The sequence below is a fragment of the Saccopteryx bilineata genome, chromosome 2 (assembly GCF_036850765.1).
Source record: "Saccopteryx bilineata isolate mSacBil1 chromosome 2, mSacBil1_pri_phased_curated, whole genome shotgun sequence".
Lineage (NCBI taxonomy): Eukaryota > Metazoa > Chordata > Mammalia > Chiroptera > Emballonuridae > Saccopteryx > Saccopteryx bilineata.
Genome location: NC_089491.1, coordinates 163,548,605 through 163,570,105, shown reverse-complemented (window position 1 = coordinate 163,570,105; position 21,501 = coordinate 163,548,605). Strand labels below are relative to the sequence as shown.

Here is a 21,501-nt window from a genome sequence, read left to right as displayed (position 1 = left end):
TCATACTCAGTGATAAACACTGAAAGCTTTTTTTCACTAAGATCAGGAACAAGACAGAATGACCACTTTGCTACTTTTATTAAACATTGCACAGGCAAGAAAAATAGTAAGAGGTATCTAAATCAGAAAAGAAGTAAAATTCTATTTTCAGGTAATATGATAAATATTTAATATCCTGAAAACATGATCAAAAACACTGTTAGAACTAATAACCAATTCAGTACAGTTGCAGGACACAAAATCAAATACAAAAAGCCATTGTGTTTCTATACATTAATAATGAACTATGAGAAAGAAATACTAAGAAAAAATCACATTTACAATTGTATCAAAAAAAGTAAAATACCTAGAAATAAATTTAACCAAGGTAGTAAAATACCTATACACTGAAAACCATAAGATATTAATGAAGAAAATTGAAGAAGGCACAAATAAATAGAAAGAGAGTCCATGCTTAGGGATATAAAGAATGCATATTGCTAAAATGGTCCATATTACCTGAAGCAATCTACAGATTCAATGCAATCCCTATTAAAATATCAATGGCATTTTTCACAAAAATAGAACAAACAATCCTAATATGTATGGAACCACAAGAATCAAATTGCCAAACCAATGTTGGGAAAGAAGAACAAAGCTGGAGAGATCACGCTATCTGATTTCAAACTATATTGCAAAGCTATAGTAATCAAAGCAGTATGATGTCAAAATAAAAACAGACACATATCAGTGGAACAGAATAGAGACCCAGAAATACACCCATGCATATGTGGTCAATTCACTTATTACAAAGGAGCCAAAAATAAACAATAGGGAAAGGACAGTCTCTTCAATAAATGGTGTTAATAAAGTTGACAGCCACATTTAAAAGAATAAAATTAGACACCTATCTTATGCCATATACAAAAATTAACGCATAATGGATTAAAGACATGAACATAAGACCTGAGCCCATAAAACTCCTAGAAAAAAGCAGATGGTTAGCCCCTTGACATTAGACTTGGCAATGAATTTTTGGATTTGGCACCAAAAGCTTATGAGTATCCCTTCAAGATAACAGAAAGTATTTGACTAAGCAGATAAAATAAACTTATTTGTTGGAAGAATACAAACCAAACTTTCAGTAAGTGATAAACACTTTTACCCATAGGTTACTCCAGCAATGCTGCACTTCTTGAAGTTCATGATATTGCATGTAAGAGTTCCAGTTTTGTCAGAAAACAGGTATTTAACCTAAATAAAAGCATAAGAGAAACACACATACATCAAGAATGTAATAAGATACAAACACCAATAAATATTCTGTTTTTCAAAATCTATATATATTTTAAAAGGTAAAATTTCCTTCAATCAAGCAATATATATTTTAGAATTGCATAGATATTATATATATTAATTGTAATTATACATTATCATTATTAAATTAATATATTTTAATGCTTAGCCCACTAAAAACCCTTTTCAATAACCAATTTTAGAGTCCAATTGTATGGAAACGTGCAAATGAGTCTCAGTAACAGTTCTGGAGCCATTTTAGAACTATAATCATAAGCACTAAGTGCTGCTACAAGGACATGTATCATTCTTCAAAACATTCCCATGATCTCATACAGTATTTTCTTCTAATGTCCAGTATGTCAAGACTACAGGCTCAGACATTGGCTACCTCAAAACATTTCTTTTTAAGACTCTATCTCCCATCTGGATTATAAAAGCATATCCTGAAACAGTGCAGAACAAACACCACACCTCTCAATCACTTTCACTCTTGAGATTACATGAAGACAAGATGGAACTGCAATTGAGTATATAACTTTCCAAGATACAAAGTTTTAGAGACTTAATACATTAAACTCTCAATACACAAAGGTATAAAGAAATGTCAGGAGAAGGCCCACAAGCCCACCATTTTCACATAAGTGTCTGCAAAATGGATAATCCCTAAAATGCACATGTGCTGTGAGAATTATGTCCTCCCAGGTGGGTAAAATGACAGGGGAGAGGGAAACAAACTCAGGAGGAGACAGTGTAGTTCAGGCTCTGGATACTAACTAGTCATGTACACTCTGGAAAAGTCACCTCATCCTTCTTGGCTTCAGTTTGCACATCAATGAAAAAAAGGATCTGGCCAAAAGATATGTAACATCATTCTATGTGCAACATTCTGGGAAATTATAATATGGTTTGGCAAAGGGTGAGTAATTAATAGGAATGTGTCTAGGAAAACTCCCAGTTTCTCAGTGGTTTTCTAAAGAGGGATCATAACTGTTGCTAGATGCTAGATGTACTCCACGAACCCCAGAAGAAACTCATGTCTTCCTGTTTTATAAAAGAGAGATCAATAACATGAATTTTACTTGGTACTTTTTCTTAATTATACAATGTAATTACTTGTAAAAGCAATCAAAGAGCCTTTAAGAAAGACTGTTTTCAAGAAAAATGATTCATGCTTCTAAAAAGTCAAATATTACATAGAAATATAAAATTAGTATACTATGGGTAATTAATATCTTAACTATAATTTTTTTTTACAGAGACAGAGAGAGAGGCAGAGACAGGGACAGACAGATAGGAACGAAGAGATGAGAAGCATCAATCATTAGTTTTTCATTGCACGTTGCGACACCTTAGTTGTTCATTGATTGCTTTCTCATATGTGCCTTGACCGCAGGCCTTCAGCAGACTGAGTAACCCCTTGCTCGAGCCAGAGACCTTGGGTCCTTGGGTCCAAGCTAGTGAGCTTTTGCTCAAACCAGATGAGCCCGCACTCAAGCTGGCGACCTCGGGGTCTCGAAACTGGGTCCTTCTGCATCCCAGTCTGACGCTCTATCCACTGCGTCATTGCCTGGTCAGGCCACTGTAATAAATTTTTATGTAAGTTTTATATGCAGTAAGTCTAGAGGTATAAAAAAATTCAGTAGAATAAGCTTTCTGCCCTGGCTCAGTGGTAGAGCGTCAGCCTATGTGTGGATATCCCGGGTTCTATTCCCCATCAGGGCATACAGGAAAAGCAACCATCAGCTTCACCACCTCTCCCCCTTCTCTCTCTTTCTCTCTTTTTCTTTCTCTCTCATCCCCTCCCACAACCACGGTTCAATTGGTTCAAGCGAGTTGGCCTTGGGTGCTGAGGATGGCTCTGTGGCCTCTGCATCAGGTGGTAAAAATATGTGGAGCAAGAGCCCCAGATGGGCAGAGCATCGCCCCCTAGTGAGCTTGCCAGGTGGATCCCAGTTGGGGTGCATGCAGGAGTCTGTCTCTCTGCCTCCCCTCTTCTCACTAAAAAAATTAAAAAGCTAATATTAAAGAAAATCAGCCTTCTAATGAATTATTTTGGTCTTGTTTTTAAAAATTAAAAGATTAAATCAAAATATTAAAAAAATAAAAAATTTGTAATAAATTATTAAGATTTACTATCATTCTGCCTATTGAATTTTAAGTTATCCAACTCAAAACTACTTCCCCATGCAATTCCATTTGGGTATTTATCTGAAGAAATCTAAAACTAATTTGAAAATATATATGTACCCCAGGGTTCATTTAGCATTCTTTACAACAGCCAAGATCTGAAAGCAACCTAAGTGTCTATCAATAGACAAATGGATAAAAAAGAAATGGTACACATATACAATGTAATATTACCTGGTCATAAAAAAATGGGAATTTTTCATTTGTGACAGCAGGAATGAACCTAGAGGTTATTATGCAAAATGAAATTACTCAGACAGAGAGACCATTACCATTTAGATTCTAAAAAATAAAATAAATGAACAAACAAAACAAAAACAAACTCATAGACACAGAGAACAAATTGATGGTCACCAGGTGGGAGGTCGGGTACATGGATAGGTGAAAAAGGTAAAGAAATTAAAAAGTACAAATTGGCAGTTATAAAAATAGTCACAGGGAGGTATAAAGTACAGCATAGGGAATACAGTCAATATATTGAAATAACTGTGTGGTGTCAGATGGGTACTAGACTTAGCAGGGTGATCACTTCGTAAGTTATAAGATGTCTAATGGCTATTTGTACACCAGAAATAATATAATACTAAATGTCAAGTATAATTGAAAAATAAGAAAATTACTTTCCCATACAAACATCCCTATATACCTAATTAAGATGAATAATTTTATACTGGGTGTGCACTTTCAATCTTTCAGTTGTTCAGATCCAGTTCAATGGCACCTGAGAACAATAATATCCTAAGCACTGTGCAAACAAACAAAGACTTTGGCCTGCCCTGTGGTGGTGCAGTGGATAAAGCGTCAACCTGGAATGCTGAGGTTGCCGGTTTAAAACCCTCGGCTTGCCTGGTCAAGGCACATACAGGAGTTGATGCTTCCTGCTCCTCCCCCTTCTCTCTCCTCTAAAATGAAAACAACAACAAAGACTTTGTTTCCAGCACATCCATACCCTTAGATGGATTTCAAAATCTCAAAAGGGAAATACCACTGTCATGTCTCTTATTTTATTTATTTTATTATTGTATTTATGTTTGGAAAGACTGTTTGGGGGATATGGAAAAGAAATAAATCAACTTTACCTGGAAAACTGGAGAAGGATTCAAAGAGGAGACAAACTTAGCCTGATATATAAAGCACTGCCTTCACAGGGTATTTGGGAGGTTTAAATAAGTTGTATAATTTTTTTTTTGTATTTTTCTGAAGTGAGAAGCGGAGAGGCAGAGAGACAGACTTCCACATGCACCTGACCGGGATCCACCTGGCATGCCCATCAGGGGGCGATGCTCTGCCTATCTGGGGCGTTGCTCTGTTCCAACCAGAGCCATTCTAACGCCTGAGGCGGAGGCCATGGAGCTGTCCTCAGCACCTGGGGCCAACTTTGCTCCAATGGAGCCTTGACTGCGGGAGGGGAAGAGAGAGACAGAGAGGAAGGAGAGAGAGAAGGGTGGAGAAGCAGATGGGCGCTTCTCCTGTGTGTCCTGGCCGGGAATCGAACCCAGGACTTCCACACGCCAAGCTGACACTCTACTGCTGAGCCTACTAGCCAGGGCATTTTATAAATTTGAAATTATAATTTTTAATTGCTACACATTTGAAAGAGGCTATTGTAGTAATTTCAATGTAAGAGGAAAATATAACACAAAGCACAACTCAGTAAAGTAATTCAGGTTGGAGAGGGATGGGGGAATGGTGAAAATGACACTGGTTCCCTGGAATATTTCAGAAACAAAATCTGGTCAGCCTCCACATGTTTTGTAGGGTTAAACAAACAACATCTGAGTGTCCTAATCCTTGCTTTCCCTGCCACTTGCTCCTGACAAACAATTTTAAGAATCCAAAAAGTATTGTACTGTATTTGTGTACTAGATTTTTTGCAGGTACTGCCTAAGTGATAAGACATATCTATACCTCAAAATGCAATTCAAAACTGATTAACATTTATACTTAATAATACTTTCAAGTACTATATAGCTCTTCAGATGTCAAAATCACATTCATACACAAGTATTTTTGCAAAAATCTCTCCACACTTCTAACACGAGTCTTCCCTCATGCACCATCAAGTTCCCAAAGAGGTTCTCACCTGACCAAGCTCTTCATTAAGGTTTGATGTCCTGGCCATGGCAGGAGTGTCATTTCCAAGATAATACATATCTGTGTCCTGAGAAAGAGAAGAGGAGGAGCTTCAGAAAATATACACCATTAATCCTTTGTCTATATTAAAAATAGATACTGTGGGCCCTGTCCGGTTGGCTCAGTGGTAGAGCGTCGGCCTGGCGTGCAGGAGTCCTGGGTTCGATTCCCGGCCAGGGCACACAAGAGAAGCGTCCATCTGCTTCTTCACCCCTCCCCCTCTCCTTCCTCTCTGTCTCTCTCTTCCCTTCCCACAGTCGAGGTTCCATTGGAGCAAAAATGGCCCGGGCACTAGGATGGCTCTGTGGCCTCTGCCTCAGGCACTAGGATGGCTCTGGATGCAACAGAGCGATGCCCCAGATGGGCAGAGCATCGCTCCCTGGTGGGCATGCCGGGTGGATCCCAGTCGGACGCATGCAGGAGTCTGTCTGACTGCCTCCCCGTTTCCAGCTTTGGAAAAAACGCAAAAAAAAAAAATAGATACTGTGAGTGCTGCTTTTTAATTCTGGGGTAGCTCAACCTGTGGTGGCACAGTGGATAAAGCGTCGACCTGGAATGCTAAGGTCACTGGTTTGAAACCCTGGGCTTGCCCAGTTAAGGTACATATGGGAGTTGATGCTTCCTGTTCCTCCCCCTTCTCCTCTCTCTCTCTCTCTCTCTCTCTCTCTCTCTCTCTCTCTCTCCCTCTTCTCTCTAAAATGAATAAATAAAATCTTTTTTAAAAATTTAAATAATACTTTGGGGTAAAAATACAGCAGTAATTAGTAAAGAGAAACACTGTGCTACAGGGAGAAGACATGATATTTATATACAGAAGATTTTGTTTCAAGGCGAGCATTTCATGACCTCAACTAACTCACATTTCTGAGTTCAGCTAACACCTAATTCACAGGATTGTTATGAATACCAAATAAAAATGTACATGACGTCCTTTATCCTTTTAAAATATCTGCTGACAGAAGGAGACTTGACTTGGGCTGGTGAACACACAATGCAATATATAAATGATGTATTATAGAATTGTACTACAATAAATTCAGTAAAATTTTTAAATATTTGAAAATAATAAAAAATATAAATGCGAACACCTGGTCTACATATACAGGCTGCTGAATTAAAGTGTTTAATGACAATGACAGTTCCTTAAAGATTCCACTTTCACTCTTAACAATGAAAAACAAGTTTAATATCACCACAAATTTTGATATATAATAAATGCTGATACAGACACACGCAAGAGGCCTTTCTTCAGCACTCATTAAACTTCAAAAGCATAAACAGAAGTTATATCTGTTTATATATAAATAGATATAACTGTTTCACTTCATCCCCACTCACCAGAAGACAAGCATCTGTTAAGCATTCTGCCTCCATTTTCTCATTTAATCCTCACAAAAACCCCTTGAATAGAAACAACTGTCCCTTAACCCATTTCATAGAACAGAGAGCTAAGATGTTAGGTAACTGGTCAGTGCTATCACTGGCTCAGGGACAACTTTACCAGAGATACCTGGCCAGTTCTCTGGCCCTCTACCTTCCAGACCAAATCATAAATTAACTATGGCCCAGGCCAATTGGCTCAGTGTATAGAGCATGCACCTCGCATACAGCCATCCCAGCATATGGATGATCCCTAGTCATAGCACACATGAGAAGTGACCATCTGCCTCATTCCCCCCTCTTTCTCTCTTCCCCTCTCACAACCATTGACTCAATTGGTTCAGTATTGGCCCTGGGCACTGAGGATAGCTTGTTGATTCAAGCATTTGGCCCCAGACCGGGGTTGCCAGGTGGATCCCAGTTGGGACACATGCAAGAGTCTCTCTCTCTCTCTCTATCTCCCCTCCTCTCACTTAAAAAAATTTAACTACATTATTCTTTTTCTGGGCACTCAATTAAATGACTAAGGCTCTAAGAGAACATTATAAAATTGTGGTTGACATTTCTGCAGTAGCTGAACTTTTAAAGTCTGCTGTGATACTCACCCAGTTTATAAAAAGGGCTTGAATGTATTTCACAACCTCAAGAGTCACCAGCAGACTGATGGGAATAAGGTTGTTGTACAAGATGATGAACGTCAACAAGTTATATCCAAAATTATCTGAGCTCGTGTCTGTGGAAGAAAACCAAAACACCTGTATAGCTTTACTTAATCTCCATGAAGTTTTCTCATATTATTTTGAAACGTTTCTAAAAGATGCTCACACACACAAAAAGAATGTATTAGTTTATGTATGCATTTAGAGTCAAGTTAAAATATTTATTGAGCACCTGCTACATGGCAAAACTGTGAATACAAAGACTATAAATACACAATCCTTTTCAATCAAGAGCTGGCTTCTAGTAGGAGGTTGTGGGGCAAGAAGGAAGCAGAAGCAAGTGCGTCCCTCAGTGTGACAAAACATCAAGTTACATCTGTTAAAGAGATGTTCATAGGGCATTGTAGGAACCAGGACAGGAGATTTGTTTTATTATGGGACGGCATGGTCAACTAAGGACCATCCAGAAGAATAGAGACTTTAGTCGAGTTTTGAAGGACAGAGAGAAGACAGGTAACTGAAAAGGATGTAAAAAAGGACAAGCATTTGAAATAGTTATAAGAAATGTCTGCACCTGCCCTGGCCGGTTGGCTCAGCGGTAGAGCGTTGGCCTAGCGTGCAGAGGACGCGGGTTCGATTCCTGGCCAGGGCACATAGGAGAAGCGCCTATTTGCTTCTCCACCCCTCCGCCGCACTTTCCTCTCTGTCTCTCTCTTCCCCTCCCGCAGCCAAGGCTCCATTGGAGCAAAGATGGCCCGGGCGCTGGGGATGGCTCTGTGGCCTCTGCCTCAGGTGCTAGAGTGACTCTGGTCACAACATGGTGACGCCCAGGATGGGCAGAGCATTGCCCCCTGGTGGGCAGAGCGTCGCCCCATGGTGGGTGTGCCGGGTGGATCCCGGTCGGGCGCATGCGGGAGTCTGTCTGACTGTCGCTCCCTGTTTCCAGCTTCAGAAAAATGAATAAAAAATAAAAAAAAGAAATGTCTGCAACTTATTATGGTATGAGTACCTTTGGGACAATCCAAAGAACTGGAAAAAAATAATTGTGAATAGGTAAACTAGGTGAAGAAGGGGAGGGAGGCAAGAAGCCTTGAGTCCATTTATTGAAGATAAAAGAAGGAATATCTTGATGGAAAAAGACCCCTAAGGGATGAGACCCAAAGCACTCAGGACCAGCTTTACAGGAGAAGGGAATGGGGGAGGGGGGGAGGTACAAATTCTGTGCACATCAAAAGGTCAAAGTTCTTTGAACTAAGTCAAAACTCCAACGGTGGCAGTATAAATGTGAAGGCCAGAGCTACTCAGATTTTACCATCAGAATAATGAGACAGAAAGCATTTGGGTGGGACAAAAAGACCATTATTCCACTGTAAATCATGCAGTTAGTACTGGAGTCTGACATTATTGGAGCAATTTAACCACCAGTTTCCTTTAAGCATGTATACCAAGATAGTGTCAATGTTGTTTATTTACTCAAATCATGTTTTTATTAATAAAGTATACATATATGCAAAGTATCAAACTTCACATCTGAAGTTAGACACAAAACATTAATCCAAATTTTAACAGCCAAATCAAGAGATTTGAATCCAACCTACAACTGAAGTCCTAGTCACATTTCCCACATTTGTGAAATGGCAACAAGAGTTTTCCTAGAAGTTCAAAGTGTGAAGGTTTTCTACATGAGATTTAAAGAAAAGGAAAAAAGTGTTTTGATCAGTTTAACTAAAATATATTGAAAGACAGGAATAACAATAATCCCTCCCAAAAAATTCTAAAATTTTTAAATTCAAGTTTATCATTTAAAAGAATTTCATCATTAAGTTTTATTTATTTTCTGAAATTGCTGTATAAGGAGGTTGGCAAATCTCTTTCCCAAAAAATGAACAATGAAACTGGACAAAAGTGTCAAAAACAAGCATTTAAAGTTCTTGGAAACCAATAACAAGAGTATGTAAAGGCCCTGGCCAGTTAGCTCAGCAGTAGAGCATTAGCATAGCGTGTAGAAGTTCCAGGTTCGATTCTCAGTCAGGGCACACTGGAGAAGTGACCATCTGCTTCTCCACCCCTCTCCTCTCTCTCCTCTCTCTCCTCTCTTCTCTCTCTCCCCCCTCTCTCTCTTTCTCTCTCTCTCTCTCTTCCCCTCCTGTAGCCATGGCTCAAATGAGCAAAGTGGGCCCCGGGAGGTGAGGATGGCTTCATGGCCTTGCCTCAGGTGCTAAAATAGCTCAGTTGCTGAGCAACAGAGCAGCAGCCCAAACAGAGCATCACTTGGTAGGGTGCTTGTCAGGTGGATCCCGGTTGGGGTGCATAGGGGAGTCTATCTCTGCCTCCCCATCTCTCACTTAATAATAAAAAAATAGAGTATATAAAAAATTCAAAGGTATGTATCCAAGAAAATCTACTTAATTTTGGTAAATGGAAGCCTTTGATATTTAATCCAAAAGCAGGTTCCCCTCTCCCCAGCATCTATGTTGCATTAAATCTGTTCTAGGTGGGCGATTGGGGTAAGTCATGAGGACTCTATCCCAGGGTGGTTCAGGCTGCTACCAGAGAGTGAAGCAGGTGTACAGGACAGGAACAGCCTGAGGGAGTTGACATTATTTGAAGCAGAGTATGAACAGCCAAGCTCAAGGAATTGTCAAAAACAATAGTTTCCAGTGGCTAATAATAAGGGAAGACAAATATCTCACTATACCTGTAGAAACAAACAAGGCAGCAGATTAGCTATAAATTAAACAGGGAAATCCATGGAAAAGATAGCTAAGGAAACCTTGTTTAGATCACTCTCAACTCCGGAGGTCTAGAAATTCATGTCCTTGCACAAGGCTGCACACGCTCAGGAGGAACCAAAGAGGGTAATTGTGAGCTAAGAACTAGTGACTGAATGTGGGTCAGACATTAAATTCCCCAAACATTAAAAGCCATGCAGAGATCAAACAACGAAGGGGTTTAAGCATAACCTGTGTCCAATCACTGAACACTAAACTGTGTTGAACCCTAGAAGTCCAGACTTAAAAATAAAAACAAGGAGAGAACTGACTACTAATGAGGACAGGGTTTCTTTCTGAGGTGACAAAAATGTTGTAAATTTAGGTAGGGGTGAGGGCTGTACAATTCTGTGAATGTACAGTTGACCCTTGACCAGTATGAGTTTGAAATGTGTAGGTCCACTTATGCAGATTTTTTTCAACAAATACCTACACTGTCTTTGATCCACAGTTGAGAGCCTGTGAATGTGGAAGGCCATTTGTATGCATCGATCCATGCCATTTTATGTAGGGACTTAAGCTCTCATGGATTTTGGTATCTGTGGCAGGTCCTAGAACCAATCACTTATTGATATGAGGGAAAACTGAGTTTTAGCGGTGTCAAAAGTTACATATGGATTTTTTTAGCCCTAATCACTAAATTGTTCGAGGATCAGAGGTATTAAAAATACATTTTCTGGTCAAGATGGCAACATAGGTAAAGACGGTACTCAAATCCTCCAACCACACCAAAATTTCAACTAACCTACAGAACAACCATCATTCAGAACCATTTAAAATCTAGCTGAATGGTACTCCTACAACTAGGGATTTAAAGAAGAAGCCACAGTGAGATTGGTAGGAGAAGCAGAGAGGCAGAATGGGCTGGTCCCAAACACTACATTTAAACCACAGTTTCATTTAAATAAATAATAGTTGAAAACTTTCCAAATTTGATGAAAAATATTAATATACATATCCAAAAATCTCAAGAAACTTCAGAAACTAAACTCAAAATTACTGAAAACCAAAGATAATTTTAAAAGCACTGATAGAAAAATGACTCACATACAAGAGAAAAGTCAGTGAGATTCACAGCTAACTCCCCATTAGTGCAATAGAGGCCAGAAAGCAGTGGGATGGCATATTCAAAGTACTGAAAGGAAAAGAATATCAACCAGGAATCCTACAAGAATTCTCTATCAGCAAAACTTCCCTTCTAACAAAGAAATTAAGAACTTCCAGGGGAAAAAAAACCTGAAAAAAATGTGCTACTACCTAAACTGCTTTATAACAAATACTAAAGAAAATTCTCCAAGATAAAAGGTAATGACATAGTAATTAAACCCACATAAAGAAACAAAGAGTAGCAGTAGAGGTAATTATATAGGTACTTATAAAACACAACATAATTACATAATTTTATCCTTTGTTTTGGAATTTTTTAAAATTGCAAAAAATTCATTATAAAATTTTATACAGACATAATAGAGATGAGAGCACAAAGGAGTGAGGAGAGAATGAAACTACTGAAGCAAAGAAATGACATAAGCTGGTGACTCAAATCCACAGGAAGAAATGAAGTAGGTTAATATAAAAAAAACTCTATAAGTTTACTTCTTTTGCCTTTTGCTTATTTAAAAGGCATAAGATTATATAAATCAATGATTACAACACTACTGTAATAGATAGATAGATAGATGCAATTGATATATGACAAAAGTAGCATAAAGCAGAGGAGGAGACGGATCTGTATTAAAAGAAATTTTCTATGTTGTACTGCAATTAAATTGGTATTTATCTGAAGTATGTGCTCGTGAATTAAGACATACACTGCAATCTCTAAAGCAACTAATAAGAAAATAATTCAAAAAATATAGTTAAATGTAATCATTTCAATATAAAACAATCCTTAAATGTGCCATCTTCACTTCATCACATGACTCCTAATCTTTCAATTCTCCTTGAAAGGGTGGCATTATTCAGAGTGGCCAAAGGGCAGAGAAGGATGGCATGGCCACCACACTTAAACTGTGCCTAGAAGGACTTTCCAAAAATGTTTTGTCCTACTTCAACAAGCAACTCACCCCAACACTTACCCATCTTCTTGATGTACCAGTTTTTTCCACCTTGAGACCCATTCCAGTACAGGGCTCCTGCTGAGCTCACCAAGGCCATGACCAAGAGTATGCAAAATAATACCAGGATCTGCACATTTGTCACTTTCTCAACATTTGATCTCTTGAGAGGAGCTTTGGTAGAATTCTGTACAACAGGATTTATAATGAATAAGGGTCACAGAACAGACTCGAGGAAAAGGGGTGGGGAGAAAAGGAGGTAAGTCATTCAAATTAAACAAATAAAAAGTAAAAGACTATATTTTTGCCAAATAACCAATAAAATTACAAAGTGTACCATACTTCTGAATCAGCAGCTAGTTTTAAATAAAGATTAAGGAAGACATATTCTATTTTAAAGAACACATTTTAACTCGACTTGATTCAACCTGTGCTTCTCCTGGTTCCATTTTAGCATAAAATTAGCTACTTGCATTATCTTGGAAATCAACAGGTCCTAAATCATTTAAGTCAATATTAAAAGAAATCAGGATGTTTCTAATTCAAGAGAAACTTAAAGATTCTCTACCATAAAAAATCTAGAGAGAATCTTCAAAGTAATAACATAGCTCTACAATTAACATACAAAAACAGATTTTGAAAGTACACATTTAATTGAGAAAAAAGACATACAAACACATATACATCAATAATGCAAAACAGAATATCAATAGGTATCAAAATAAATAGACAATTCATTAAAAAAACTGAACAAGAAACAAGCAGGAAAGGTCAGGCAAGCTCTAGTGGCCAGAAGAAACCTGAATGGAGTCCCGAATCATAAAACACAAACATGAAGGTAAAACAAACGCAGAAAGACAACCTAACATCTGTAAACATGCAGGGCTGGTTTTCTCACTGCTGGTGGGGAACCAGCCCCACTAGAACAAAGGCCAGTGTTGGGAAGTGAGTTTAGAAATATTCATTAAAGCACAGAAGGCAGAAAATTTGGGACTATATCCTCTCAACAGTGGAAAATCCAATAGAATAGTTTACACTAGACATTTGTGAGCCTGAAGTCATTTTATTAAAAATGACTACTAACTACTAACTGTAGTGGGAAGAATAATGACCCCTCCCCATAATCATATCTATAACCTAATACTTGGACTCTATAAATATGTTATTTTATATGGTAAAAGAGACTTTGTGGGCATAATGAAATTAAGGACCTTGACTTAGATTATTTTAGATTATCCGAGTGGACTTGATTTAATCACAGGGGTCCTTGATCAGAAGATGTGCCCGTAGAAGAATGGTCACAGAGATGCAACATTATTGGCTTTGAAGATGAAGGAAGATGGTCATGATCCAAGGAATCGGGGCAGCCTCTGGAAGACTGGGAAAGGCAAGAAAGGCTCTTCTCTAGAGTTTCCCCAAGTGTTGTATGGAGGGGATGCTGCCCTGCAGACACCCACCTGATATTTTACTTCCAACACATACAACTGTAACGTAACAACTTTGTGTCTGTAAGCTTAAAATTGTGAAATTTGCTATGGCAGCAGTAGAAGACTAATACAATAATTCAATAAATGGTAATAACCCATTCCTGGAGGTGAGCAGAGCCTAGATTAAATCAGAAAACTGGAAGTGGACAGGGAGATGGCGCAGGAGCTTCTGTCTGCAGGTCTCCTTTCCTGAGCAATGAGCCTATCTTTTTAGAGGCAACACTGATTTGCAAAGATCTGGTGATGTGAAAGCTGATAAGGTACTATTGGGACATAAAAATGGTGCCTGTTGCCAAACCTAAGTCAGTGCTCTCCACTAGTCTCAATTTATCTGAACATTAATGGAATTAAGATGAAAAAACTTCCAAAAAGAATACAAATCAAGTCACAATTTGAAAATAAAACCAAGATAGAAGGTAATTCCTCAGTTCCATTGAAAAACACACACAACATCTCTGAAATGATCTGAATTCTATTGCCAAGCCCAGAAATGCTACACTAATGGCCATGGTTTTCTGTTGGTGTAGGGAGTTAGGAAAGTGTCATACTGGCAATTTTGAAAACCTAAGTCCATTCAGTATCTTAACTGCACAACAGCATTTTCCTTTATATACTCTTTTCTCCCTTTCATTTTAGTTCTTTAAATTATTTGCTCTTATCACCTGGTAGGGGCTTGCTGTGTAGATCCCAGTCGAGGTGCATGCAGGAGTCTGTCTCTCTGCCTTCTGACTCTCACTTAATTTTTAAAAAAAAATTATTTTCTCTTTATAGACTTTTTAAAAATTCCTCTAAAATCTAAATAAAAATCCATGCCATCTAAAGGTCGATGACGATGATACAACACCTCTGGTCTCAGGTTAGGAGCCAAGAGACCAGTTCCAAAACTGCCTATCCCAATTGTTTGAAGAGGATCTTTTAATGTTTAATAAACAATCACTAGAGGCATAGACAGAAAAACAGTTTACAATAAACATCATTTTTATGACTCCTAAGCTTATGAACTTCTGATCTTTTTTTTGTAGTTAAATCCTGGCCAGTTAACAAGATTGGAGAAAGTTCTCTCTCATGCAACACAAGAGCTCAAAACACATGTGCTTTGTGGAGTGGAGAACCAAGCTGTGCCGATTCATTCCTGTCTGCTGACCACGGCGACTTATAAGGATGAGCTTATAATGTGAAATTCTGACTAGCAGTATAAGTTCTGTAAAATTCTTAGAAAGCACTGCAACTCCTGAGTAATGGAGTTCTTAATAGAAACAGGGCAAAATGTCAGATTCTGTAAAAGCTTGTATCTGACCTGGATTTTACACATTTCATTTCCTCCTAAGAAAGCAGTCAGTAGAGTACTAATTAGAACATGGACTCAGGAGCCAGACTGCTGAGCTCCTGAATCCCAGCTTTCTCTCTTACTGGGTGTGCGTTTTTGGTAACATACTTAGATTCTCTGCCTCAGTGTCCTCATCTATTAAAATGAAAATAACAGCATCTTCCTCACAGAGCCCTTGTGAGGAATAAATGAGTTAATATATGCCAATTGCTTAGAAAAATACATGGGCATTAAGCATTTGCTGTAATTACTGTGATAATACCTCTCTTTCCCATTCAGTCAACCAATACAAACAGTAGACACTGAAATATTTCTACCTGTAACTACACTAAACATGAAGCAAGGGAACTCTGAAGAATAGAAGGTATTGAAGTGAGAGTTTGAAAAAGAAAAACAAAAAGCAGAAGAGCCTTAAAGCAATCATTTTTCCTCTCTGTGGTCAAGTAGCACAAGTACAGACAAAAAATGTTACTTCCCAACAGGGTGGCTTCCAGCTGCGTGTGTTATATTACACTCCCTGCAAGGCTCTGCAGGTTTACTTGCTGTTTTAGCCCTGAAGGCACAGCGACTCACACAGACACTTCTGGGGCTTTCCATTGTTCTGCACTCAAGCAGTCAACATGTAATAGAGCTTTAACATATCTAGGTGCAAAGGAAAGTGCCTACCACACCCATGGGATAAAGATGCACAAGATAACTTAGTGCATTCCTTGCTCACCGAAGAGATGATGGGATCATTTTAAGGGTAACTTAATTATCCCATATTACCTCAGCTACAAAGCTGTATTACCAATATATGATCTAGAGAAACAGTGTTACACCCTAAGAAAACAACCAGTGTACCAGGGATCTTGAATGGCTAAATTTGTGACACGCACAATCTAGAAACTAGACTTGGGGCCCTGACCAAATTTGACCTAACTCTTTGTGATATGCTTCTCATGTCATAGAAGGCAGAAGTGATCTGCATAAGTGGAGCTCCAGCCGTGTCAGACTGGATACTGACATTGGACACAGGAAGTTGGAAAACATGTAGTAGGCAGCAGAACTCTATTTATCAAGATACTTTCTGCACACAGGCTACTCTTAACCAAACTTGCACTTTCTAACCAGCCTTGGTAAGTGGTTGAGGACCTCCAGGAAGGATGGATCAGGCACATGCCAGATATACTGCACAATCTTCATCCAAACCTGCCTTGTAGCATTCACCAACTATTCCCTTCTGAACAGCCACAGACGCCCCCTGCACCATTCCCATGCCCACTGCCTCTGTAACCATTGCACCACAGCTGGGGCCCCCCACTCCAGGACCAATACTTCTCTATGTCCTTGCCCTCCTTCAGAAGCTGTTCTCTGCCTCCTTACCTTACCCAGCCACAGACACTTTTTCCTGGAAGGCTTGTCAAGTGAAGGGTGCTCCAGGAAAGACTCATATCCCTCAGAATCCAGACAATATTACTGAATGTGTACATGGGACCTGGTAATACTCCTGACACTTTATTCCTCTAATGCCATATTAAAAACCCATTTGTAAAATTCATGCCATTTGGCGACAATACCTTCTGCTTCTTCCCTTAGCAAGTCTACTCACCTCTCAGTCACCCCTCCTTCATGCCCTAGGTACTTGAGCAATTGGCTGTGGCATCCACCTCTACTCCAGCCTTGCCATGATCTGACCTTCAAAGTCACAGCACCGGGCCATCAAATACCACAGTCTCTCAGTCCTTCATTCCTCAACACCAAATGGCCTTCAACAGCTCTACTTTTAGCCCTCAACTCCCATGGTTCACTTCCAGATCTCTCCACTCTATAACCCCCCACACTAGAAACTCAAAGACAAGAACCCTACAGACTGATCAGCTATCACTCAGCAACTCCAACAATCTTCATCAACTGCAATGAGTCTCTCAGCCCTTATTATCCTCCCCATATCCCCCCTCTGTTTCAGTTACATTACTCAGCTGGTATAGACATTGGGTCCATTATTTCATCTGTTCTAGCAAGTATTTAACTCACTCCTACATTATTTGACCTCAAAGTGTAGACCAACACAATAGCCTCCCTTTTCCAACTCTGCTTCTTAGTGTCATTCTTAGTAGCTAGCCAATGGACACTCCCAACACTGGGTTGGTCAACACTTCTATATACACCTGTAGACTTTGTAATGATGCACATTACAACAATTATCTCTCTACTTCATAATTCCTTATTATTCTTCCGTGTATACGGCTCCCAGAAGGTAAGGTATTTCACTACTGTATCCACATAGCCCGACACAAGACATGGTGTACAGTGGTCGCTAAACATTTTTTAGTTAAGAAATACAGTAAAATATGTGCTTTAGAAATTATGTAAAAGGGCAGAGAAATTGAAAAGCCAACCTCATTAATAGCAACCATTAGTAAAATAAAATGCCAAGTGATACCAAAGAAATATATAGGAAATGACACATGGGGACACAGAGTTATCCAGAATTTCAAAGTAGTCTAGCAAAATATGTCATAATATAAAAGTGGGCTGCAAACCAAAAAGCCCATCAATAGATGACTGGATAAAGAAGATGTGGCACATATACACTATGGAATACTACTCAGCCATAAGAAATGATGACATCGGAACATTTACAGCAAAATGGTGGGATCTTGATAACATGATACGAAGCGAAATAAGTAAATCAGAAAAAAACAGGAACTGTATTATTCCATACGTAGGTGGGACATAATAGTGAAACTAAGTGACATTGATAAGAGTGTGGTGGTTACGGGGGGGGAGGGGGGGATGGGAGAGGGATAGGGGGTGGGGAGGGGCACAAAGAAAACAAGATAGAAGGTGACAGAGGACAATCTGACTTTGGGTGGTGGGTATGCAACATAATTGAACGACAAGATAACCTGGACTTGTTATCTTTGAATATATGTATCCTGATTTATTGATGTCACCCCATTAAAAAAATAAAATTATATTTAAAAAAATAAAAAATAAATAAATAAATAAAAATGGGCTGCAAATTCATAACTAATAATTTTTAAAAAATATTAACATGGAGAAAGAGCAAAATCATTTTTATTATATATTTTGGTATATAAAAAATTAAGATTAATTTAAAAATAACTGATTTTAAATTGTCTAGAATTCAGTTAACTAAGACAATTTACTGTAATATTCTAATTAATGGAGATGAGGAGCAGAAGTAGTAAGAAAAATGAAGAAAGAACAAGTCCCTGCTTAAGTCCAGAAGATGAAATATATTAAAACTGCTTTTCCCCTACATCCAGAAAATAAGACCATTGCTATTTCAAGCAGGAGTTAACAAATATCTACTATAACAACAGAAATCTATGAGAAACTACTTAATGAATCAAACTAAAGAAACTTCCTTTCCAAATTTAGGTTCACAGACAAATTCCAGCTTCCAAAATGCAAGATCTGCATTTCTACTCTCTATGCCATAAAAGCAGAACAAAAGTGTTTTTAAAAAAGAAGAAAAAAAAAAGACTAACATCAGCATTGTTTTTCAGCATTGAAATGTTTTACCTGCATGAGTTTGGTGTCGTGTCCAGTATAAACAACTATGCCAAAGACCCACTGAGTATTCCTAAGCTGTGTACCTCTTAATAAGATCTGGTCGGGCCCAAGGGGAACAGGGCTAAAAACAAGAAACAACATTTATATTCAATGAGAGTCTACAAATGAGCACAAGCTTTCCCCTTAAACATAAACCCACAATAAATCAAATGTTTCCTTTACTTAAATTTGAACTATTTCACTGAAAAATGGGGCAATAAAGGTTACCTTTAGCTTAATCTAAATAAATAAATACCCACTAGAAGGGTTTCTCTTATCCATCACTACAAAAAAATTTATTTCTGTTTTTCCTATAAAATGTTAGAGGAAATTGTGTCTCTTATAATCCTGTTATGAAACTCAACATCAAAAAATTTTTTTTGCTAACATAACCAGAAATTTATCCATTTGAAAAATTCAGTTTATTTTATAGCCTATTTTAAGGAAATAAATAAATAAATAAAGCTATAATATCATATTTGTCAAGAATGACTTAATGATTAGATAAAAGGCAGGGTGATGATTTAGAATTGCAAAACGGGAGCCTAAGGAATGGCTCCGCCCACAGTAAATAAAAGTCAGGTCAACAATCACACGTAGTTGCTGTGGTTATTTTGGGTTGATTCCCACCATCAGGTCCTTCTCTATGGGTCTGTTCAAAATACGCAGGTGGGAAGCACTGATTAGAAGTATGCAAATTAAAAATGGGCAGAAGGTAGAAACTGCACCCCAACATAATGACAAAAAATGACTCTCTAACAATACAACAATGCCAAGAGCACAAAGACAACAGAATATAGACAATAGGGCAGTGAATATTTTAAAGGAGACTTAATTGTTGTTCCTTTCATTTAACTTTCTAAAAATAAATGCTACTTAAAAGAACGCTAGAAAAAAGAATGCTAGAAATAATACATATATTAGGTTTCATGCACCTCAGACACCTCCCTTCTGCTTCCCTGGATGATTTCACACAGCCAGAACCATCTCTCCTCCCAGGCAGGTAACACACAGAGGGAGAACAGGCCAGTGCTGCAAACTTCCTTTCAGACCTTCTGGCTGCCTTTTCTTAACAAAAATCAGTTCTTTCCTTAAATTGAAGTGATGATTTAAATTGATTGAAACAGTGTTTCAAAAAAATCTCATTCTCTCTTATTCAAATTTAACATGAAGAAATATCAGTGTTCTGAATTATTCCAGAAAACAAACTAATATTTTCCAAACGTCCAGTAATTCTAAATTTCATTAAAAAAAATAATAACCACTAAGAAAAGAGAAAGTAATACCTCTCCCCGTCTAAGTTCAAGTTTCCAGTGAAGTCATAAAGGTGGCGGTTGGGCCCTTCACATTTTATAGTTCCAGACAACTTCATCAATATCTCCCTTGTTTGCATATCAGCAGTGTGGTTCAAACTCTAAAATGTTAAATCAAAAAAGGAGATTGATTACAGTTTTCCAAGTTTAGGGACCACATTCCACATCCCCACTGTTAACTAAAGGAAATGATGAGTCCTCTAAAATGAAATAATTTAGGGAGACTAAGAAAACAGGCTAACAGTCCACAACATCAACCTTACAAGCAGCGTTTTCTACAGACAGCAACCTAACACAACAGTTTCAAAAGAATTCAATGAAGCAGAAAGTTAAGATTCCATCACTCATAGTCAGAATGATATATTAATTGGCCATCACATATCAGCAAAATATAACCAGTAGACTATAGCTTTGATGTAAGTGAAGACTGAATATATTCTATTTTTTTCATTTATTCAGATTCCTTTTTATTCATTCTCATCTTGTTCATTCCCTAATTCATTAATTATTGAGTGCTTTTTATGTATTAGATATTGGGCTTGTGAATCTTTATTGTGGTTAAATACAAGGTTCTTAAAGGCTTTCTGACATATTAAAAATAGATCAATACCTCCCTACTACAAACTCTGTAGATTGCAAGTTTTGGAAGGACTAATTCTTTATGTGGAACAGTTGAGGCTTAGAGAGGTTAAGTGATTTGCCCCAGTTTGTATAGGTCATTCATGGTTACATTACCTCTATGTACAAAATTAATTGTAAATGTATTAATAATACTTTAAAAATTAAAGCTGGCTTATTTAAAAAAAAAAAAAAGATTCCATCACTGTGCTTGGAGCATTCATGTTTAGTAACATTTCACATCCTCAAACACCTTACAGAAAAGCATAGCTTTGCGCAGTGGCAGTACGTAGCCAATGAAGTTTATCCAAGGCATGATTATTGCTAAGTAAAAATTTTCTTTTTAAAAAAGCATATTTACTAGCTATACTGGTCACAAAAACAGAATAAAGCAGTGGTTTTCAACCTTTTTACACTTGGGGACCAAACCGATGAAAATGGGAGAATTACTTTGGGGCTGGCTAAGGGAGAAATCACCCTGAGCATAAGCGAATTCAACTAAGATCTTTAGGTCTATAATCTTCATATAACATCAAGGTGGTTAACTCTTTCACAGACTGGCACAATATTTCTGGCAGACCAGACCGTGGACCAGTGGTTGAAAAATACTGGAATAAAGTACCCCTTTAAGCCAATAACTGTTACTCCTTAAACAGAAAAAAAAAAAAGACGTCTAAATCAAATATTTGAGGTAGAAAAGAAAGACATGTGGACAGGATTATCAAAT

At 38.0% G+C, this 21,501-nt stretch overlaps 1 protein-coding gene across 4 annotated transcripts in view; it reads right to left on the bottom strand.

Annotated features, from left to right (window-relative positions):
• The window catches only part of ATP8A2 (ATPase phospholipid transporting 8A2), a 759,627-nt gene that overhangs the window by 533,633 nt on the left and 204,493 nt on the right, over positions 1 to 21,501 (bottom strand). For all 4 annotated transcript variants that reach the window (XM_066258319.1, XM_066258318.1, XM_066258317.1 and 1 more), the window contains exons 9-14: positions 20,130 to 20,257; positions 18,814 to 18,925; positions 12,487 to 12,652; positions 7,584 to 7,711; positions 5,549 to 5,626; positions 1,145 to 1,233 (exon numbers count right to left, since the gene is read on the bottom strand). In XM_066258319.1, the coding sequence (XP_066114416.1) occupies positions 1,145 to 1,233; positions 5,549 to 5,626; positions 7,584 to 7,711; positions 12,487 to 12,652; positions 18,814 to 18,925; positions 20,130 to 20,257 (701 nt within the window). The remainder of the gene's footprint in view (positions 1 to 1,144; positions 1,234 to 5,548; positions 5,627 to 7,583; positions 7,712 to 12,486; positions 12,653 to 18,813; positions 18,926 to 20,129; positions 20,258 to 21,501) is intronic.